At 45.5% G+C, this 24,443-nt stretch overlaps 1 protein-coding gene across 3 annotated transcripts in view; it reads left to right on the top strand.

Moving 5' to 3' along the window:
• LOC126461146 (calcium-binding protein E63-1) overlaps nucleotides 1-24,443 on the top strand; it is a 577,618-nt gene that overhangs the window by 290,779 nt on the left and 262,396 nt on the right. The window contains exon 1 of one of the 3 annotated variants that reach the window (XM_050095975.1): nucleotides 13,711-13,820. The exons of the other annotated variants lie outside the window; for them this stretch is intronic. Within the exon in view, the coding sequence (XP_049951932.1) occupies nucleotides 13,811-13,820 (10 nt within the window). The 5' untranslated portion in view covers nucleotides 13,711-13,810. Of the gene's footprint in view, nucleotides 1-13,710; nucleotides 13,821-24,443 lie in introns of those variants that run through there. 3 annotated transcript variants of the gene reach the window in all.

The following is a 24,443-nucleotide window of genomic DNA, read 5'->3' as shown; positions in this document are numbered from 1 at the left end:
ATAATGTCGTGTCGGAACTCCTTTTCCCCGCCGTAGTGCAGCAATTCGCAGTGTCATGGTCTCAAGAAGTCGAGGGAAGTCTCCTGCAGAAATATTGAGCCATGCTGCCTGTACAGGCGTCCATAATTGCGAAAGTGTTGCCGGTGCAGGGCGTTGTCCGCAAACTGACCCCTCGATCAAGTCCCATAAATGGTCGATGGGGCAGATCATTCCCTCGAATCGTCCTGAATGTTTTTCAAACGAATCGCGGATAGTTGTGGCCCGGTGACATGATACAGGTGTTTTGGACCATCAAGTGGGCGGTATCGGCCACTACACGGTCGGCCGCACTTTCGAACACGCGCGCCGCCAGTTCCACCGCCGCGTTTCCCACAGCCGCCACCGCAGCCAATGAGTTGCAAGCAGCCCCTCTCCGGAGCCCCAGCGGCAGGTGTACGCAAGTTCGAACATTCATGCACTGACCCTATTTTGTATCTTTGGCAGTTGCGTAACATTTAAAGCTTTCATAGTGGCCAGGGCTCGACATCTTCTCAATAGACATTGTGTTGAAGACTAATTGATTTGGCCGGGGGTCGTGGCCGAGCGGTTCTAGGCCCTTCAGTCAGGAACCGCGCGACCACTACGGTCGCAGGTTCGAATCCTGCCTCGGGCATGGATGTGTGTGATGTCCTTAGGTTAGTTAGGTTTAAGTAGTTCTAAGTTCTAGGGGACTGATGACCTCAGAAGTTAAGTCCCACAGTGCTCGGAGCTACTTGAACCATTTTTGAACTAATTGATTTGAAAATCTCTTGTATCTGTATATATCTCTACATTGAAATCTACTGTTACAACTGACGCTGCTCCTATAGCAACAAAGCTACTTCCTGATATTAGACGTAGAATAAATTAATATCTAAATTCTCTGTTCATAAACATCATCTGTTCCTCGCTCCTGTATCAACTAAAGAACCACGCAGCGCGCAAAGGAATTAATAACAGAATCCACGAATGGCTGCATATGGTCTGCAAATAGCGAAATATAGCCATTTCCATTCAATGATCGTTCAGTTGGACACAGCCCACGCCATTATGGAGCCACCACCAACTTCCACAGTGCCTTGTTGACAACCTGGGTCCATTGCCGCGTAGGGTCTTTGCCAAACCCTTCTATCAGCTCTTACCGAGTAAAATGGGGGCTCATGTGACCAGGTCACGGTTCTCCAGTCGTCTAGTATCCAATCGATGTCACAAACGCAGGAGAGGCGCTGCAGGTGATGTCATGCTGTGTAAGTAGGCTGCTTAGGCTGGTAACGCCACGGGGCGCTCTGTATGAAAATCACTGGCTGTGCTGCGTGCAGTCTGTGGCTGGCTTGCATTGTTGGAATATTTGCTACTGTAGTGTTGGGGGAGCTGTATGTGAACAGGACGTAGCGTTGCGCAGTTTATATGATGACTTTTGAATATTATTAAGGTAAATACATGGTTTGTTCTCTATCAAAATCTTTCATTAGTTAACAATGCCTATCAGCAGTTAGTGCCCTCAGTAGTTAGAATCTTTTATTCAGCTGGCAGTAGTGGCGCTCGCTGTTTTGCAGTAGTTTGAGTAACGAAGATTTTTGTGCGGTGAGTGATTTATGAAAGGTATAGGTTATTGTTAGACAGGGCCATTCTTTTCTAGAGATTATTGAAAGTCAGATTGCGTTGCGCTTAAAAATATTGTGTCAGTGTCAGAATAAGTACAGAGAGAAATGTCTGAGTACGTTCAGTTCTGCTCAGCTGTTTGAAAATCAAATAACGTAAGAGGTTTATCGGCACAGTAATTCACTAATTTTTCTGAGGGGGTGTTTCATAAAGGGGATGTTTCAGCTGTTAGCATAGCCACTCACATCGGTCCCGTGCTGCCATAGTCTATTAACTCCAAATTTCGCTGCACTGTCCTAACGGATGCCTTTGCCCCGTCCCACATTGATTTCTGCCGTTATTTCACCCACTGTTGATTGTCTGTCAGCATTGACCACCCTATGCAGACGCCACTGCTCTCAGTCGTTAGGTGAAGGTCGATAGCCAATGCGTTCTCCGTGATGAGAGGTAACGCCTGAAATCTGGCATTATCGGTACAGTCTTGACGCTGTGGATCTCAGAATATTGAAATCCCTAATGATATGCAAAACTGAACGTCCAATTGGTCTAGCTCCAACTACTATTCCGCGTTCAAAGAGTTTTACTGTCCGTCGTGCAGCCATAACCGCGTCGGAAACCTTTCCACACGAATCACCTGGGTACAAACATCAGCTCCACCGACGCTCTGCCCCGTTAGACCTCGCGCGCCCTGTGATACCGCCGCCACCTGTATGTGTGCACATCGCTATCGCATCACTTTTGTCAGCTCGGTGCATATCTTAAATAAGGCAAAAAATGGCTTAGCACTTGTTGCGTTGGGTTAGTATTTGTACTTTTGTGACTGTTTTAAGTGTGTTACCTAATTTTAATTTCTCCTTTTATTTCAGGTAAGTAACAGCAGATGTAGCGGCAGATCTGCTAGTTCATGCACGGAGTTGGTACGTATGTGCAAACGCTCGTAGCGGCCCTGCGTCACATTGGATCCGCATTCAGAAAGACAGCAGCTCAAATCCCCATCTGGCTGCCAAAATTAATTTTCGCTAAATCATCTGAAGGAAAATCGAGGATGACTCATTTGACGAACAGACTGCCGATATCCTCCTGCAGTCCGTGGTATTGCTGCTCGCATCGGTCGGGTTCGCGCGACTCCTCATGCCGACGTGGAAGTGACGGTCTCGGGAGGTGTGTACTCGGCGCCACGTGTGGTCTCGACGGCACGTCGCAACTATAGCCCGGGTGGACACACACACACACACACACACACACACACACACACACACACACACACACACACATTGATCGGCCGTGTACGGTCGTACAGCCACATCTGAAATGTGTGTTCTTATAGGACAACTATCCAAGGAGTTCCACCCAATAATATCCAAACAGCAGACTCTGTACACAATTTATTAAACTGCCAATACTAAACTCTTCTAAATAACAACAAATTCATATAACTTACAGAACTTAACAAATGGTTGAAACAGCGAGCTTTAAAAACAATAACGGCGACTTGCCACCATAAAATCAAAGAACCTTTTACAATAGTGCTTTTAGAGTTTACCCAAAAGATAAAATCTTATAATAAGTTAACTTGGCATTACAATTTAAAATGATTTATATAAAACAAAACTTTGAGAAAGATAATGGCGCTTCGCACCATAAAATGAAAGAAGAGCAACACACAACCAATAAATATAATAACAAAATAATAATTTGATACAAGCAAAGGGCTAGGGCAACTCCCAACGCAATCACAGACGAGCGAGATCTCAACAGTTCGGAGCCTTCCCACTAGAAACGGTCCCCGACATAAACCGCTGAGAGCTCCCCGACACGCCTCCCACAACTGCCCATCACTTACGCACCTTGGTTATGTTCTGTAACACACGACAGATAATATCAAGACAAGATAAAATTCAAAAACACAGTATAACATCCCGACAACACGTGATAACCACGGCGCTGTTAACTCAGGCGCTCTTAGTAAGTTCCCTAACCCAACACACACAAATCTCAACGAACAATTCTCGCTTCTTAAAACGAAACAATAAAATCCAAGCGCACATGAATAGTCAAACCACAGTCTTAGAAGTGCCTTAACGACAGCAAACGCGACTATTCCAGCAATCTAATAATAACACAGTGAGAAAAATACAAAACATACTTTACTGTATGATTAAATGATGATGGCGTCCTCTTTGGTAAAATATTCCGGAGGTAAAATAGTCCCCCATTCGGATCTCCGGGCGGGGACTACTCAAGAGGACGTCGTTATCAGGAGAATGAAAATTGGCATTCTACGGATCGGAGCGTGGAATGTCAGATTCCTTAATCGGGCAGGTAGGTTAGAAAATTTAAAAAGGGAAATGGATAGGTTAAAGTTAGATATAGTGGGAATTAGTGAAGTTCGGTGGCAGGAGGAACAAGACTTTTGGTCAGGTGATTACAGGGTTATAAATACAAAATCAAATAGGGGTAATGCAGGAGTAGCTTTAATAATGAATAAAAAAAATAGGAGTGCGGGTTAGCTACTACAAACAGCATAGTGAACGCATTATTGTGGCCAAGATAGACACAAAGCCCATGCCTACTACAGTAGTACAAGTTTATATGCCAACTAGCTCTGCAGATGATGAAGAAATTGATGAAATGTATGACGAGATAAAAGAAATTATTCAGGTAGTGAAGGGAGACAAAAATTTAATAGTCATGGGTGACTGGAATTCGTCAGTAGGAAAAGGGAGAGAAGGAAACGTTGTAGGTGAATATGGATTGGGGGTAAGAAATGAAAGAGGAAGCCGCCTTGTAGAATTTTGCACAGAGCATAACTTAATCATAGCTAACACTTGGTTCAAGAATCATGAAAGAAGGTTGTATACCTGGAAGAATCCTGGAGATACTAAAAGGTATCAGATAGATTACATAATGGTAAGACAGAGATTTAGGAACCAGGTTTTAAATTGTAAGACATTTCCAGGGGCAGATGTAGATTCTGACCACAATCTATTTGTTATTAACTGCACATTGAAACTGAAGAAACTGCAAAAAGGCGGGAATTTATGGAGATGGGACCTGGATAAACTGAAAGAACCAGAAGTTGTAGAGAGTTTCAGGGAGAGCATAAGGGAACAATTGACAGGAATGGGGGAAAGAAATACAGTAGAAGAAGAATGGGTAGCTTTGAGGGATGAAGTAGTGAAGGCAGCAGTGGATCAAGTAGGTAAAAAGACGAGGGCTAATAGAAATCCTTGGGTAACAGAAGAAATATTGAATTTAATTCACGAAAGGAGAAAATATAAAAATGCAGTAAATGAAGCAGGCAAAAAGGAATACAAACGTCTCAAAAATGAGATCGACAGGAAGTGCAAAATGGCTAAGCAGGGATGGCTAGAGGACAAATGTAAGGATTTAGAGGCTTATCTCATTAGGGGCAAGATAGATACTGCCTACAGGAAAATTAAAGAGACCTTTGGAGAGAAGAGAACCACTTGTATGAATATCAAGAGCTCAGATGGCAAACCAGTTCTAAGCAAAGAAGGGAAGGCAGAAAGGTGGAAGGAGTATATAGAGGGTTTATACAAGGGCGATGTACTTGAGGACAATATTATGGAAATGGAAGAGGATGTAGATGAAGAAGAAATGGGAGATAAGATACTGCGTGAAGAGTTTGACAGAGCACTGAAAGACCTGAGTCGAAACAAGGCCCCGGGAGTAGACAACATTCCATTAGAACTACTGATGGCCTTGGGAGAGCCAGTCATGACAAAACTCTACCATCTGGTGAGGAAGATGTATGAGACAGGCGAAATACGCACAGACTTCAAGAAGAATATAATAATTCCAATCCCAAAGAAAGCAGTTGTTGACAGATGTGAAAGTTACCGAACTATCAGTTTAATAAGTCACAGCTGCAAAATACTACCGCGAATTCTTTACAGACGAATGGAAAAACTGGTAGAAGCGGACCTCGGGGAAGATCAGTTTGGATTCTGTAGAAATGTTGGAACACGTGAGGCAATACTAATCTTACGACTTATCTTAGAAGAAAGATTAAGGAAAGGCAAACCTACGTTTCTAGCATTTGTAGACTTAGAGAAAGCTTTTGACAACGTTAACTGGAATACTCTCTTTCAAATTCTGAAGGTGGCAGGGGTAAAATACAGGGAGCGAAAGGCTATTTACAATTTGTACAGAAACCAGATGGCAGTTATAAGAGTCGAGGGGCATGAAAGGGAAGCAGTGGTTGGGAAAGGAGTGAGACAGGGTTGTAGCCTCTCCCCGATGTTATCCAATCTGTATATTGAGCAAGCAGTAAAGGAAACAAAAGAAAAATTCGGAGGAGGTATTAAAATTCATGGAGAAGAAGTAAAAACTTTGAGGTTCGCCGATGACATTGTAATTCTGTCAGAGACAGCAAAGGACTTGGAAGAGCAGTTGAACGGAATGGACAGTGTCTTGAAAGGAGGATATAAGATGAACATCAACAAAAGCAAAACGAGGATAATGGAATGTAGTCAAATTAAATTGGCTGATGCTGAGGGGATTAGATTAGGAAATGAGACACTTAAAGTAGTAAAGGAGTTTTGCTATTTAGGGAGTCAAATAACTGATGATGGTGGAAGTAGAGAGGATATAAAATGTAAACTGGCAATGGCAAGAAAAGCGTTTCTGAAGAAGAGAAATTTTTCAACATCGAGTATAGATTTAAGTGGCAGGAAGTCGTTTCTGAAAGTATTTGTATGGAGTGTAGCCATGTATGGAAGTGAAACATGGACGATAACCAGTTTGGACAAGAAGTGAATGGAAGCTTTCGAAATGTGGTGCTACAGAAGAACGCTGAAGATAAGGTGGGTAGATCACGTAACTAATGAGGAGGTATTGAATAGGATTGGGGAGAAGAGAAGTTTGTGGCACAACTTGACTAGAAGAAGGGATCGGTTGGTAGGACATGTTTTGAGGCATCAAGGGATCACAAATTTAGCATTGGAGGGTAGCGTGGAGGGTAAAAATCGTAGAGGGAGACCAAGAGATCAGTACACTAAGCAGATTCAGAAGGATGTAGGTTGCAGTAGGTACTGGGAGATGAAGAAGCTTGCACAGGATAGAGTAGCATGGAGAGCTGCATCGAACCAGTCTCAGGACTGAAGACCACAACAACAACAAATGCTGTTACACAACCAAATTGACGAGATCGTGTTGTTCAGGTCCCAGAAGACCACATATGCCAAGCAGCAGTAATTCACTATGTATATACTGTACAAGACCGCCCTTCTTAGGCAGACTTTACCTAACACATCGAATGCCAAATATACCTTACATGAACGCAACTCCGGACAGGACTCCAGTTGAGAAAATAAATTAGTACCCACAAATATCGTAACGAGCGTCACACACACAGCAAAAAGTTGCAACAACGCCGTCCCACATCAGAATGAAGTTCAGAAACCGCTGCTGCAGCTTCCAGGGGAAAATCTGACGAGCCAACCGAGCCCACACCCTAACCTGGCAGACGACTCCAAAATTCAGCAACTAATTGTCTCTGGGCCAGAGTATCACAGGACCCCACAGGACCTCCACATCAGACAGGCAGGAAGAACAAGTACTCCGACTCCAATTAATCACCACCGCATGGCCAGCACAGCGGCGAGTCGCCTCCGCCCCAGCCCACTCTGCTCATATTGCGAGGCACAACAACCTTAGCGCTAGTCACCAGCAGGTCAGGCAGAGCGACTTCACGTTCCGTGCAATACCCGGAAAACCGACTACCCTCTCGCTTTCCGCCGGCCACCGCAAACACACGCCAGTGACGTCATAGCAAATCGCCACCGGAGCGCCACCCGCACCAGGACAGCGAACTACAGTGCGCGCTCTGAACAAGATCACAGGATAGCGGCGCGGGCCTTGAATGAGAAAATGAGCTTTTTTCAGCAAGATAAGTGTTGGCAAGGGCAATAGGATCGCGTCGGGAGCAGCACGAGGCGTCAGTATGGAGAACATTACTGTGGCTTCCCTTGATGCGGCTGCTGAGGGAGGCGCGGAGACAAAGGTGCGGCCAGTGGCAACGCTGGCCGCGCGAGTGGCAGCGTGTCGCCTCGTGAGATCAGTGTCCACTCTGCGTGAAGCGTCACACAGCCTCGTGCGGAGGCTCCGATGTGAGCGAACGTCGCCACAATGCATTCCTCATTGTCATACAGGTCCAACACCTTGTCTGACGGAGTGGCATGCAGTCGGGTACGCAACATCATCACCTCCGAATCACATAACCTGCCTTTAGGACGGCGGGCGTCGTACAAGGTGATTATAATTAAACTCTCCCTACTTGAGGGGGCCCACATGTAAAACGAGTGATCGTAAGACAGTGAAACTTTTAGGAAACATTGTAAGGACACGCGGACGGGAAATAAGGAATGAACTACTGAAAGGTTGGTTGGTTGGTTGGTTTTGGGGGGAAGAGACCAAACAGCGAGGTCATCGGTCTCATCGGAGTAGGGAAGGACAGGGAAGGAAGTCGGCCATGCCCTTTCGGAAGAACCATCCCGGCATTTGCCTGGAGCGATTTAGGGAAATCACGGAAAACCTAAATCAGGATGGCCGGACGCGGGATTGAACCGTCGTCCTCCCGAATGCGAGTCCAGTGTGCTAACCACTGCGCCACCTCGCTCGGTGAACTACTGAAAGAAACACATTTTAATTTATGTTAGTCTGCAGGCTTTCGTGGCCGTTGTCACTGAAGTTAAAATCTTCTGGGTTATTACCCCGCGTCATGTTTCTTCTAAAATGATCGACGTTTCGACCCCTCTGCTGGGATCTTCCTCAGGATCTTCTGGTGTCCACTACTGCTACAACGCATTTTAATTTCCGCGCGAGAGGATAACATTTCTTAATTCTGTACCGTGTTTACGTTCCAGGTTACAAGCGATCTGCATCCACGACCACCTGGAACCACACTAGAGATTTCTCTGCTCCCGCGGGGAACATCTCAGGTGGGATGTTGGCTACCTCCCTTCCTACGCTCGCCTCCAACCTCCAACGGGTGTCAGTGTCGCGTTTACAAACCCTGTCCTTCAGGCAATCCCACAGCCAGAAAAGGCACTGGTTCAGATGTGGTGATGTTAGTGCCCACGCTGTCTAGAACAACTGGCCAGTTCGAACTTCCGAATCGTGTTATTCAACCGCCGGCGCGAAAAGACGATCTCTCCGTAGTCTTTTAATGCGTCGACACTCTCGGAGAGCGGCAGCGCTATTCCTGTTGTTTTGATAAAAAAGCTTTACGTGTGCAGATATCATCGTCTTGTCAAGCCCCATGCTGACTGTTTGCCATTGTAATGCATACTGCTGCATGTGCTTCAACCCTACGTCAGCCTATCAGTACCGGCGCCTAACGGCAAGCGTCCACACTAACAGAAGTAACAACGCAAATCCTGCAGCACGCAGTCAGCACATCATTCGCATAAGGTCGTGTATCCATACGGTAAATAGTTTTCGGTGGCACACTGCCTCCATTGGCGGAAGTTGAATTACGACCACTCTGTATCTCTGATCTGTTAAGACACTTAAGAGATCGGACGACCGCAACCAATGCTGCACATTGTGAATAAAATGTTCCACACTGGCTGTTAAAATACTTTTATTAAAAAGTCACGAAAGGTTTCGTATCACTCACTGCAGATGCATCTTCAGGTGATCTGTACAAGAAATTGAAACATTAAAGAATTACCACGGTTTCAAAAATAGAGGCGTCCTGCCATAAAAAGCCATTTCATTTCTTTAAAGAGTCATAGCGCGGCAAAGTAAATACTGAGATCGAAATCCCATCGTTCACCGTCACTATTAAACCAGTAGCACGCTAAAAGCGGTTGTCTGTGATTAAACTGTCTGGGATCGCACTGCATCTTTAAGAGATAGGAAACCGAATAAAAGAATTTAAATTTCTGACTCCCATGTAATTATGCTTCAAAAAATGGTTCAAATGGTTCTGAGCACTATGGGACTGAGGTCATCAGAACCCTAGAACTTAGAACTGCTTGAACCTAACTAACCTAAGGACATCACACACATCCATTCCCGAGGCAGGATTCGAACCTGCGCCCGTAGCAGTCGCACGGTCCCGGACTGAAGCGCCTAGAACCGCTCGGCCACCGTGGCTGGCTGTAATTATGGGAACGAACTAAAAACACCACATTAGCGTATCTCAACTTCGACAGACGAGTATAACAAAGCGTTGACTGAATGCGTTACCACGCCGTAGACATCAAGGAAGTGTTAACGGCGCGAGCATAAACTGTTCCGATAGGTCGGCAGTATGAGCCACGCGTGCGAGGTGACGGTAGCACGCGTCTCGGACCGAACTGATGCTGTCTGTGATAAGAGACGTGGGAGTTGGCTTTATATGTTATGTGGTCATTAGCAATTTCTTTTTTTAAAACATTCGTGGTTAATACGGTTAAAACTTAAATACTGGGCTATTACAAATGATTGAAGCGCTTTCACAGCTCTAAAATAACTTTATTATTCGAGATATTTTCACAATGATTTGCACACACGTACAAAAACTCAAAAAGTTTTTTTAGGCATTCACAAATGTTCGATATGTGCCCCTTTAGTGATTCGGGAGACATCAAGCCGGTAATCAAGTTCCTCCCACACTCGGCAACAATGAGTTCGAAAGCATCGTTGATGCGAGCTCGCAGTTCTGGCACCTTTCTTGGTAGAGGAGGTTTAAACACTGAATCTTTCACATAACCCCACAAAAAGAAATCGCATGGGGTTAAGTCGGGAGCGCGTGGAAGCCATGACACGAATTGCTGATCATGATCTCCACCACGACCGATCCATCGGTTTTCCAATCTCCTGTTTAAGAAATGCCGAACATCATGATGGAAGTGCAGTGGAGCACCATCCTGTTGAAAGATGAAGTCGGCGCTGTCGGTCTCCAGTTGTAGCATGAGCCAATTTTCCAGCATGTCCAGATACACGTGTCCACTAACGTTTTTTTCGCAGAAGAAAAAGGGGCCGTAAACTTTAAACCGTGAGATTGCACAAAACACGTTAACTTTTGGTGAATTGCGAATTTGCTGCACGAATGCGTGAGGATTCTCTACCGCCCAGATTCGCACATTGTGTCTGTTCACTTCACCATTAAGAAAAAATGTTGCTTCATCACTGAAAACAAGTTTCGCACTGAACGCATCATCTTCCATGAGCTGTTGCAACCGCGCCGAAAATTCAAAGCGTTTGACTTTGTCATCGGTTGTCAGGGCTTGTAGCAATTGTAAACGGCAAGGCTTCTGCTTTAGCCTTTTCCGTAAGATTTTCCAAACCGTCGGCTGTGGTACGTTTAGCTCCCTGCTTGCTTTATCCGTCGACTTCCGCGGGCTACGCGTGAAACTTGCCCGCACGCGTTCAACCGTTTCTTCGCTCACTGCAGGCCGACCCGTTGATTTCCCCTTACAGAGACACCCAGAAGCTTTAAACTGCGCATACCATCGCCGAATGGAGTTAGCAGTTGGTGGATCTTTGTTGAACTTCGTCCTGAAGTGTCGTTGCACTGTTATGATTGACTGATGTGAGTGCATTTCAAGCACGACATACGCTTTCTCGGCTCCTGTCGCCATTTTGTCTCACTGCGCTCTCGAGCGCTCTGGCGGCAGAAACCTGAAGTGCGGCTTCAGCCGAACAAAACTTTAGGAGTTTTTCTACGTATCTGTAGTGTGTCGTGACCATATGTCAATGAATGGAGCTACAGTGAATTTATGAAATCGCTTCAATCATTTGTAATAGCCCTGTATAAGTTAATACATCTCTGAAAAACCTTACTTGTAAAATAAACTTCTTTGAAAATGTTACATTGTACTATTTTTTCGAACCATGAAGTTTATGACGTGGCTCGTAATACCGACGTATCAGTACTGTCTACACTGACGCCGTGCACACTTCTATGCCGCCAGAATGTAGAATGCAAGCGTGAAAACGTGTATGCATTGTGTTGTATAGGTACTAGTTGCCAGTTTGTGGGATGGAGGTCCATGCCTGTGGCACTTGCTCGTTAAATAGAGGGACGGTCAGTGATGTTTGTGGATCATGCTGGAGGTGCGTCCTATGATTTGCCATATGTTCTCGATTGGACACGGATGTGGTGATTGAGCAAGCCGAGACAACATCTCGACACTCTGTAGAAGGTCTTGGGTTGGAAGAGCGGTATATGGGCGAGCGTTATCCTGTTGGAAAACAACAGCTGGAATGCTGTTCGTGAATGATAGCACAACAGGTCGAATCACCAGACTGACGCACAAATTTTGCAGTCAGGGTGCGTCGGGTAACCATAAGCGTCCTGCTGCTGTGATACGGAGTCGCACCCCATCCTAGGTGCAGGTCCAGAGTGTCTGCCATGCAGACACGTTGGTTACAAGCCCTCGATTGGGCTCCTTATAACGAACACACGGCCATCGCTGGCATTGAGGCAGAACCAGCTTTCATCAGAAAACACAACAGACCTCCATCCTGCCCTCCAATGAGCTCTCGCTTGACAGCAAATGGCAGTGCTTTGGTTTCTGGCTCAGCGTTGCTCCTGAAGTGATCGATTTGTAACCGCTGTATCACTGTGGTGCCAACAACTGCTCGAATTGCTGCTGCAGATGCATTAAGATGCGGCAGAGCCATACGCCGAACACCGTGGACTTCCCTGTCGGTAATACGACGTGGCCGTCCGGAACCCAGTCTTCTTGCGACCTTATATTCCTGTGACCACCGCTGCCAGCAATCACGTACAGTGGCTACATCTTTGCTAGGTCTTTCTGCAATATAGCAGAAGGAACATCCAGCTTCTCATAGCCCTATTGCACGACCTCGTTCAAACTGAGTGGGGTGTTGGTAATGGCGTCTTTCTTCACTTAAAGGCATTGTTCACCAAACTCTGCTCACCATGTCAAATGTCAAAGGTAAGTAACTCTCACGACGTTTCACAAGCTGTGACATCGTCGCGAAAAAACAATGACCCGTGTATGTAATAAGTTTCCTTTAATTTAAGTCTATGGTCACAAACTTTTTAACACATTACAGGTTTCGGTCTTTAATGACCATCATCAGATCTGTTTCATAAAAACAAAGTTCTAATGTACTGCACGATGCCACTATGGCTGCAGTACATTAGGACTTTGTTTTTATGAAACAGATCTGGTGATGGTCATTAAAGACCGAAACCGGTAATCTGTTAACAAAAAGTTTGTGACCATAGACTTAAATTAAAGGAAACTTACCTTACGACCTTTACAGGTCCTATTTGAAGCAAATCGTATTTGCATTCTCATACTACCGCTTCTACCAGCGGCCTTGCCGCAGTGGTAACACCGGTTCCCGCCAGATAACGGAAGTTAAGCGCTGTAAGGCTGGGCTAGCACTTTGATGGGCGACCATTCGGTCTGCCGAGTGCTGTTGGCAAGCGGGGTGTACTCAGCCCCTGTGAGACAAACTTGACTGAGAAGTAGCGGCTCCGGTCTCGTAAAGTGACATACAACCTGGAGAGCGGTGTGCTGACCACACGCCCCTCCATATCCGCATCCAGTGACGCCTGTGCGCTGAGGATGACACGATGGCCGGTCAGTACCGTCGGGCCTCCCAAGGCCTGTTCGGACGTAGTTTAGTATATGCGACTGGGAGAATTTTAACAGGCGTTATATTTGAGCTGTAGAAACACGCCTGCCAACTTTCGTTTATGTCGCACAACTCCATCTCGGTGTTACGATCTTTTTTTCGCATCAGTCTGCGCTGCGGGCAGCTTGCGAGACGGTACTCGCGGACCGTACCTCGCGAACACTTGTGTACGGTAGTCTCTGTGCTGTTCGTCTCATTTACTTCGTCTTCCCTGCTGCCACGCCCTCGTTTGGCCTGAGGGGAAGGTCGGCGGCAACCGTACCGCCAAGGTCGCGGCTGTTACGTGTGGAACGAGGGCAGACGCCGGGGACGGACCGCAGGCGTTGTTCCGGCGGCAGAGTCCTCGGAGGCGGCCCTGTCTGCGGCGCCCCAGGGTGGGCGTCGCGCCGCCTCCGCCGCCTCCGCTCGCCGCCCGCAGCTCCGCGGAGCGTATTGATCGCGCGCGCGCCGCCCAGACGCCGGCCGGATCACCATCAGTCGACGCCCGCCCGCCGACGCCGCCGCAGCTGCCGCCTCCGACGCCGACGCCGCCTCCCACTCGACACTCTAATAGCTCGCCATGCCGGAAGGTAAGACCAGCGCTTCAGAATACCCGCGCTCCTTCGTGGTTGGGTGGCTGACTAGCAGGCCCTCACTGCTGGGGCAGGCACTGTTCTCGACGTGCCGTCCTCTTACGTCGACATGCCGTGGACGACACCAAAAACACGCACCTGTGGGGGCGTTGCGCTGTGCTTAGTTTCGGAACCAACTATCTGCGATCACTTGTCTGTCAAGTAGCTCTAAGATAGTGGGGTGACGTCTCTAGCGATTCTGTAGAATTCGTGTCAAACGTAAAGCCCCACAATGCAATATGAACTACTGTTTACTTTCACAACAAACACAACAGTACGTTGATAAAATAAGCACCATATTGGTAAAGTACGAAACAGTACTTTCACCAATTCAACTGCAAAATGTTGTCAAAAACCGAAGTCTGTTGGGAAACACTCCGTCAGCTGCTAAACGAATGTGTTTATTGTACTGCCAGTTCCTACCTACACAACCATCACTGCACCACAGAAAGTGACCCTAGCATAACGTAAGAGGTTCCAAATAACGATACAGGCGACATGCGCGTTAGGCAGTTTGTGGCATCTGATGACAGCACATAAGTGTTCGCATTGGTGCTGTCTTTTCAAATTATACCCACCACATACATTCGATATGTAAGCTTGTTCCTGTCTTGTGATTCTAAAGAAGAAATTTAAAAGCAGATTTGACCATAGGTGTTTTTAACTGGAGGGAGAAAAGTACTTATGTCGGATTATACGAAGATAATGCTAAGGTGATGCATTGCGGCGTGATGGAGAGTTTGTAGTTAGTAACTGGTGGCACAACACAGAGGCGCACTTAGGAGCTGTCGGCGTATTTTGCAACGTGGCTCACAAAATACGTCGAGCGCCGACCATCGAAAATATTTTGTTAATGCTTAGCTCTTCAATTTTAAAGACAGTTTAATTCAGTGTATAATAAACTGCATACCCCGACATTTTATTATTATTTATGAAGTTTCCCCATCGCATTTCCGGGTGTCCGGTTGCGTTCGTTTGGTTTCAGATAGCGAGCGTATCTCAGATCACAGGTCTCGGCAGCTGACATGATGACCCGATCAGTTGACTGAATACTATGCGGAGAAATGAAATCGTCAACACGCCTGCATATGTGGAAATAAAACTACTATTCGTGTCGTGGCGATGCTGCTCCAACAAAAGCATTAACTTCAAAAATACATCTGTTTATTTTTCCATCTCAGAATATCATTTTCCTGATTCGTATCCAGTGCTTTCTGTAATCCACCAGTACATCAGCGCCTGAGTGTGAAACTAGTAAGTTATTGCACTACCTCTGTATGTTTACTAGGTTAAGAAAGGGTTTCAGATGCCGCATGAAAGCACTCTAAACAAACAGTGGCGTAACGGCGACGTGGAATACTGCCTGCTTTGCAACGAGGCAGCGAGAACGGAGCTCGGGCAGTTTTGTGGAGGTTGAGGATTTGTCGCTTGGTCACACGACTGGTTTTTACCGACGTAGGGTTCCTCTTTTCTTTTCCAAAGTATAGTGTACAGAATTTGCATCCGTATCATATTGTTAGCTCTAACTGCTGCTGGTGTAGTGTGGCGACACGCTGTGTGTTGTGATTGGTGAGTCTGCCAGTGAGAGGAACACAAGGGCTGCGTGCGGGCTGGTGTCGGGCAGCAAGCTGCTGCTTCCCCCCCTCCCATCATATGATGGACGAATCACCTCCAACAGCATCACATGCGTTCAGTCAATAATGGCGCCACCAGACTCACCACAGCGGGCTGATGGGCACTGCTCACCAGCACCCCCACGACCACCAAAACGAGCACCACTGCCACCACCACCACCTTTTCTCCTCATTCCATTTAAACCCCAGTGATGAACATTGTTTTGCATCACTAGGATTCGAACCGGATACCACCATGTCGACGAACACCGTTACCGATATCGGCTTTTCAGACACGTCTTCCACATCCAACAGTCGAACGGCGACATGAGGAAACATCCGTGTCCCAGAAGAAACCGGACTGACATCATATGTTGGCCTCCTGTCAACTTTCACAGATAATATTGCACACCTATTAGTTAGCATCATGAGCAATTTCCATTAAGTGAGAAAGCACGATTTATTTGGACAAACAACGATGCAATAGCAACACGTTATAATGACAGAGCCGGCCGGAGTGGCCGAGCGGTTAAAGGCGCTACAGTCTGGAACCGCACGACCGCTACGGTCGCAGGTTCGAATCCTGCCTCGGGCATGGATGTGTGTGATGTCCTTAGGTTAGTTCGGTTTAAGTAGTTCTAAGTTCTAGGGGACTTATGACCACAGCAGTTGAGTCCCATAGTGCTCAGAGCACATTTGAACCATTTTTATAATGACAGATACTAGGCTCTGTCTCCAATAGTGTACGTGTGGTTTTGAGACTCACGGCAGTAACACATGTTGTTTTGTTACTGTGGCAGGAGAGAGACGGGAATGGGTGCTGAAGGTTTCTGGTGTTTCTGCTTCTACCGTACAATATTTGGAGAACGCTTACCATCTGCTGTTTATTACAAATATAAATATCAGCTGCTCGACAAGCATTTACAATTTCAGCGAACTGAATATTCCTACGGTGTTTGATAGAACAACATTACAATAAATGAAAAGCACTAGTTACCTTTTATCCTGCATTCACGAGCCTAATTCTCTTGTAAAAAATAACATCAGAGCTTTAACAAAACTACAATATTATTAACATATTCTCTTTCTAGAAATTTAATTGATTTTAATTAAAAAATTTCTGATGTTAAAACAAAAAATATCCATAAAGCACACTCTTGGAATTTAACAGTTTTTTTAAAGGCACGAACGTAAGTTGCAACTGTAAAAGAAGGTGCAAAATTAATACCTCCTGATATTTACTTTCAAACCATAACCATAAAATGTACTCCTGAAGTTTCTTGAATACTGGAAAATTTTTGTAACCTTGAACACATGAGATGACCCGTGGTCTAGGGGTAGCGTCTTTGATTAATAATCAAAACGTCTTCGGTCCCGGGTTCGATCCCCGCCACTGCCTAAATAATCAGCATTGGCGGCCGAAGACTTCCGGCATAAGAAGTCAGCCCCATTCTGCCAACGGCCTTGTCAAAGAGGGCGGAGGAGCGGATAGAGGTTCAGGGCACTCTCTTGTCCTAGGGGTGGGAAATTGCCCCTAAAGGCGCAAGAATCCGTAATGATCAACGACATGAGGATGCAGAAGGAAATGGAAACCACTGCATTAAAGACACGTAACGTGTATCCACAGGACATGTGGCCTGTAATTGAAGAAGTGTCATGATGATCTCTCCATTGGCAAAAGATTCCGGAATAGTCCCCCATTCGGATCTCCGGGAGGGGACTGCCAAGGGGGAGGTTACCATGAGAAAAAGATTGAATAATCAACGAAAGGATAACGTTCTACGAGTCGGGGCGTGGAATGTCAGAAGCTTGAACGTGGTAGGGAAACTAGAAAATCTGAAAAGGGAAATGCAAAGGCTCAATCTAGATATAGTAGGGGTCAGTGAAGTGAAATGGAAGGAAGACAAGGATTTCTGGTCAGCTGAGTATCGGGTAATATCAACAGCAGCAGAAAATGGTATAACAGGTGTAGGATTCGTTATGAATGGGAAGTTAGGGCAGAGGGTGTGTTACTGTGAACAGTTTAGTGACCGGGTTGTTCTAATCAGAATCTACAGCAGACCAACACCGACAACGATAGTTCAGGTATACATGTCGACGTCGCAAGCTGAAGATGAACAGATAGAGAAAGTGTATGAGGATATTGAAAGGGTAATGCAGTACGTAAAGGGGGACGAAAATCCAATAGTCATGGGCGACTGGAATGCAGTTGTAGGGGAAGGAGTAGAAGAAAAGGTTACAGGAGAATATGAATATGAAAGAGGAGAAAGACTAATTGAGTTCTGTAACAAGTTTCAGCTAGTAATAGCCAATACCCCGTTCAAGAATCACAAGAGGAGGAGGTATACTTGGAAAAGGCCGGGAGATACGGGAAGATTTCAATTAGATTACATCATGGTCAGACAGAGATCCCGAAATCAGATACTGGATTTTAAGGCGTACCCAGGAGCAGACATAGACTCAGATCACAATATAGTAGTGATGAAGAGTAGGCTGAAGTTCAAGACATTAGTCAGGAAGAATCAATACGCAAAGAAGTGGGATATGGAAGTACTAAGGAATGACGAGATACGTTTGAAGTTCTCTAACGCTATAGGTACAGCAATAAGGAATAGCGCAGTAGGCAGTACAGTTGAAGAGGAATGGACATCTGTAAAAAGGGCCATCACAGAAGTTTGGAAGGAAAACATAGGTACAAAGAAGGTAGCTGCGAAGAAACCATGGGTAACAGAAGAAATACTTCAGTTGATTGATGAAAGGAGGAAGTACAAACATGTTCCGGGAAAATCAGGAATACAGAAATACAAGTCGCTGAGGAATGAAATAAATAGGAAATGCAGGGAAGCTAAGACGAAATGGCTGCAAGAAAAATGTGAAGACATCGAAAAAGATATTATTGTCGGAAGGACAGACTCAGCATACAGGAAAGTCAAAACAACCTTTGGTGACATTAAAAGCAACGGTGGTAACATTAAGAGTGCAACGGAAATTCCACTGTTAAATGCAGAGGAGAGAGCAGATAGGTGGAAAGAATACATTGAAAGGCTCTACGAGGGTAAAGATTTGTCTGATGTGATAGAAGAAGAAACAGGAGTCGATTTAGAAGAGATAGGGGATCCAGTATTAGAATCAGAATTTAAAAGAGCTTTGGAGGACTTACGGTCAAATAAGGCAGAAGGGATAGATAACATTCCATCAGAATTTCTAAAATCATTGGGGGAAGTGGCAACAAAACGACTATTCACGTTGGTGTGTAGAATATATGAGTCTGGCGATATACCATCTGACTTTCGGAAAAGCATCATCCACACAATTCCGAAGACGGCAAGAGCTGACAAGTGCGAGAATTATCGCACAATCAGCTTAACAGCTCATGCATCGAAGCTGCTTACAAGAATAATATACAGAAGAATGGAAAAGAAAATTGAGAATGCGCTAGGTGACGATCACTTTGGCTTTAGGAAAAGTAAAGGGACGAGAGAGGCAATTCTGACGTTACGGCTAATAATGGAAGCAAGGCTAAAGAAAAATCAAGACACTTTCATAGGATTTGTCGACCTGGAAAAAGCGTTCGACAATATAAAATGGTGCAAGCTGTTCGAGATTCTGAAAAAAGTAGGGGTAAGCTATAGGGAGAAACGGGTCACATACAATATGTACAACAACCAAGAGGGAATAATAAGAGTGGACGATCAAGAACGAAGTGCTCGTATTAAGAAGGGTGTAAGACAAGGCTGTAGCCTTTCGCCCCTACTCTTCAATCTGTACATCGAGGAAGCAATGCTGGAAATAAAAGAAAGGTTCAGGAGTGGAATTAAAATACAAGGTGAAAGGATATCAATGATACGATTCGCTGATGACAATGCTATCCTGAGTGAAAGTGAAGAAGAATTAAATGATCTGCTGAACGGAATGAACAGTCTTAATGAGTACACAGTATGGTTTGAGAGTAAATCGGAGAAAGACGAAGGTAATGAGAAGTAGTAGAAATGAGAACAGCGAGAAACTTAACATCAGGATTGATGGTCACGAAGTCAATGAAGTTAAGGAATTCTGCTACCTAGGCAGTAAAATAACCAATGACGGACGGAGCAAGGAGGACATCAAAAACAGACTCGCTATGGAAAAAAAGGCATTTCTGGCCAAGAGAAGTCTACTAATATTAAATACCGGCCTTAATTTGAGGAAGAAATTTCTGAGGATGTTCGCCTGGACTACAGCATTGTATGGTAGTGAAACATGGACTGTGGGAAAGCCGGAACAGAAGAGAATCGAAGCATTTGAGATGTGGTGCTATAGACGAATGTTGAAAATTAGGTGGACTGATAAGGTAAGGAATGAGGAGGTTCTACGCAGAATCGGAGAGGAAAGGAATATGTGGAAAACACTGATAAGGAGACGGGACAGGATGATAGGACATCTGCTAAGACATGAGGGAATGACTTCCATGGTACTAGAGGGAGCTGTAGAGGGCAAAAACTGTAGAGGAAGACAGAGATTGGAATACGTCAAGCAAATAATTGAGGACGTAGGTTGCAAGTGCTAGTCTGAGATGAAGAGGTTAGCACAGGAAAGGAATTCGTGGCGGGCCGCATCAAACCAGTCTGATGACCAGACCGTACACATCCACAACATTATTACTATTATTCCATTAAAATGTTCCAAGTATAAGTTATTATTGGTTTTGCGTCTTGACCTTACTATAATTTAATTAAAGAGAATTGTACCAGACGCGTTCCGGTTTTATTCACAAAGCGTCCGTAGTCTGGAAACTGGATGCATAGGTTTGTACCTTTTTGTTTGTTTGTCTTTTTTTTTTTTTTTTGAGGTTAAAAACAACGTTTTGTGTATAAAGTCGGCATGCAGGTTACTTACGGCAACTTTATAAACAAAATGTCGTTTTTAACGTAAATCAAACAAAACTGTAGAAACATATGTATGGAATTTGCAGAATAATCCTTTATAAGTAAAAGCGAAACGCGTCTGGTATAATTCTCTTTAATTAAATTCCACGAGCGAGGTGGCGTAGTGGTTAGCGCGCTGGACTCGCACTGTGCAGGACGACGGTTCAGAACCGCGACGGCCATCCAGATTTAGGTTCTCCCTGATTTCCCTGAATCGCTTCAGGCAAATGCTGGGATGGTTCCTTTGAAAGGGGACGGACGACTTCCTTCCCCATCCTTCCCTAATCTGATGGACCGATGACCTCTCTGTTTAGTCCCCTCCCCCAAATCAACAAACCAACCAATTAAACCGCAGGAATCTCAAGACGGAAAACCAATAGTAACTGATTTTGACAGCTGCTGCGGAAGTTGGAAAATGCAAGCAAACGTATTATGTTGAAAGTGTGATCAACTTACTTGAAAGACATCGAGTACTGCTTGTATTCTACAAATATAACTAATACTTAACACTACGTGTTTTGTGTACCTTGCTCTAAGAGGCAAAATTGCATTTGCAGGGGTTGGGCAAAAATATGGAGACACCAAGAAGACAGCACTTTACCATGTCTAATACGCTGCAGGAAAACTCTTTGAGATTCAAAACAGCTCCGATTCTTCTCGGAACGGATAAATATAGGTCCTGTTTGGTTTCCAAGGGAATTTGTTGCCATTATTCCTGCACACTGGGAGATGAAGAAGCTTGCACCGGATAGAGTAGCATGGAGAGCTGCATTGTCCGCAGCTCGTGGTCGTGCGGTAGCGTTCTCGCTTCCCACGCCCGGGTTCCCGGGTTCGATTCCCGGCGGGGTCAGGGATTTTCTCTGCCTCGTGATGACTGGGTGTTGTGTGTTGTCCTTAGGTTAGTTAGGTTTAAGTAGTTCTAAGTTCTAGGGGACTGATGACCGTAGATGTTAAGTCCCATAGTGTTCACAAGGGAACCTCCCCATCGCACCCCCCCTCAGATTTAGTTATAAGTTGGCACAGTGGATAGGCCTTGAAAAACTGAACACAGATCTATCGAGAAAAAAGGAAGAAGTTGTGTGGCACTCTGAAAAAAATAAGCAAAATATACAAGCTGAGTAGTACATGCGCAACATATGCAACATCAAGGACAGTGTGAGATCAGGAGCGCCGTGGTCCCGTGGTTAGTGTGAGCAGCAGTGGAACGAAAGATCATTGGTTCAAGTCCTCCCTCGAGTGAAAAATTTAATTTCTTTATTTTCGCAGTTATGATCTGTCCTTCGTTCATTGACGTCTTTGTTCACTGTAATAAGTTTAGTGTCTGTGTTTTGCGACCGCACCGCAAAACCGTGCGATTAGTAGACGAAAGGGCGTGCCTCTCCAATGGGAACCGAAAACATTTGATCGCAAGGTCATAGGCCAACCGATTCCTCCACGGGAAAACACGTCTGATATATTCTCTACGACACTGGTGACGGCATGTCAGGAATATGTTGTCGACCCACCTAACTTGTACACTTGGCGGATGGGTAAAAAGATTCTTCTACCTTGCCCGATTTAGGTTTTCTTGTGGATGTGATAATCACTCCCAAAAAAGTGATGAAAACATAAACTGCAACAAATGATTGCAACAGTCGCGCAGTTTTCCCTGTGCTCTGTCAAAACATATGTTTTTAACGTTTTCAAATTTTTCCGTGTGTAGACCGTGAAATCCTGCATATGTCCAAGCAAATCTGAACATGTCCTGGAATTTTGGAGAGCGAAGTTGATTGTGTGTGTGTTCCTGAACTTTGATAATTGTCTGAAAATAAAAAATTAAAATTTTCAGTAGGGGAAAGACTCGAACCTAGGACCTCTGATTCCACAGCTGCTCACGCTAACCACAGGACAACGGCGCTACTGAGGTAGTACTATCCTTAATGTTATATATGTTGAGCATGGACTACTCAGTTTGTATATTTTGCTTATTTTTTTCATAGTTCCACACAACTTCTTCCTGTTTTCTCGATTGATCTGTGTTCAGTTTTTCAAGGCCTATACACTGTGCCAACTTATAACTAAATCTGAGGGGGGTGCGATGGGGAGGTTCCCTTGTCAGAGCCATTTGAACCATTTGAGAGCTGCATCAAACCAGTCTCAGGACTGAAGACCACAACAGGAACAATTCCTGCACAACAGTGGCAAGTGCAGGTAAGGACGATGGAAGTGACTAACGATCGTACGCCCTTCTCTCCAACACAGACCAGAAAGTCTCAGCAATGTTGAGATGTGGTGAGTGCGGTGGGCAGGGGAGATGCCTCGTGCTCACAAGGCTGGTCGTGGAACACGTGAGTCGCGTCAACAGGCGGCCTGTTGTTTTGGTGCACGGCGTCTCCAGTGGGGACCACACGTTGCACCATGGGGTGGACCTGATTGGCCAAAATGGTCATGAAAACCTTGGCGATAGCGTGACCTTGCAGAATAACCTTGGTACCCAAGGAATACCACGACTTGGCTGCCCAAATCATCAGCGATCCGCCCGGCAAGTTTCAGTCTTCAGCGGTAAACTCGGGCAGAAGACAACAAATGGTTCAAATGATTCTCAGTGCTATGAGACTCTACGCCGGAGGTCATCGGTCCCCTAGAACTTAGTACTTAAACCTAACTAACCTAAGGACAGCACACACATCCATGCCCGAGGCAAGATTCGAAGCAGCGACCGTAACAGTCGCGCGGTTCCATACTGAACAGAAGAAAACAGTGTGAGACAAGACTCACACTAGCAAATAACTTTCTTTCATTTCTCCATAATCCTGGTTTTGTGACTTTGTGACCACATTTTTTTGGGATTTGCGTCAGTGGCGAGCGGTTCTGGGAATCCATCTCCTCCTGCAGTTCCCTGGTTATGAGGCTCCCTTCACGTTGTTTTGGTGCTGATAGGGTGCGCGAGAGCGATATTCAGTTTTGCTGTTACGTTTGCAGCTGTCGTCCTATTTTTCACCATCCTTTTCAGTGACCATCTGTCACGATCACTGAGCTCACGACTTAGCGGAAGATGTTTTTCCTGTGCACAGTATTAGCCTTCGATTACAGTTGAAAGGTAACCTGTTTGGGGGCTATATAAAAATGATTGAGAATGTATGCAAAATCTAGTTTACTGGCCATTTATTTTCCCAAAAACCAAAGACTAACATAATTTATACAAAACACGTTATGATAGAATATCATAAACAACACAGGTGGTTTAAGGCCACAATGGACAAGGATTCTGGTGGCAAAAGTGAGTCAAGTACTCTGGCCCTAAAAAGGTGGATAACACAGTCTGAATTGATCTGACGCTGAGCAGACTTTGACTGTTCAGACCTACAGAAGTATATATATTTGTGCAACTGAGAGCAACTGGCGACTGGGATTTGTACGCCCTGACAAGGCCGGAGCAGCAGTACGTTAGCCTGTTTGCTTCGTGCAGCGATGCAACTTGCAGCTGGCGAGATGTGTGCGATGGAGGCGAGGAGAAAGGCGGCACCTGCGAATCGTCCGCGGGCACGAAAGAAATGCAAAATCTCATGGTCTAGCGATCAGGCAGACGCATCGCAATTTACTCTTTACCAAAGTACTGAAATCATGGTAGATTTCAATGTGTAACGCACCCGTTCGCTGGTCGTACCAAGGACCAATTTGGCTCACTTATACGACAGAGCGCACAAGGATTGCAAACGTCAAGACTGGTAAACCAAAAACGAATAAGTGTGCCCTCGGCAAACGAGTAGTCCGAGACATTTGAAGCCACTCTGTCGGTACACTAAGAACTTCACCACAGGCCCCCCAGTCTAACTACTCGCAAGTGAAGTCAGTCTGAGGACAGGTGCCAAGCACCAACCACACATGCCAGAGCCTCGACCAGAAGTTGCTTCCAGACCACAGTCCAGAGCTCGAGTGCCTCGCACCTCTCCCAGATTAAAAAAAAAAACTCCGTTTTTTCCAAAGTGCACGAACGACGTGGCCTTCATCCCATCTTGATCCAATCCCAGGGCTTTAGAGGCGCTAAATCTCCCCTACTACACGACAGCACACAAACTCATGTC

This window comes from Schistocerca serialis, chromosome 1 (genome assembly GCF_023864345.2).
Source record: "Schistocerca serialis cubense isolate TAMUIC-IGC-003099 chromosome 1, iqSchSeri2.2, whole genome shotgun sequence".
In the NCBI taxonomy this organism is placed as follows: Eukaryota; Metazoa; Arthropoda; class Insecta; order Orthoptera; family Acrididae; genus Schistocerca; species Schistocerca serialis.
This window is presented reverse-complemented; position numbering and strand designations above follow the sequence as displayed.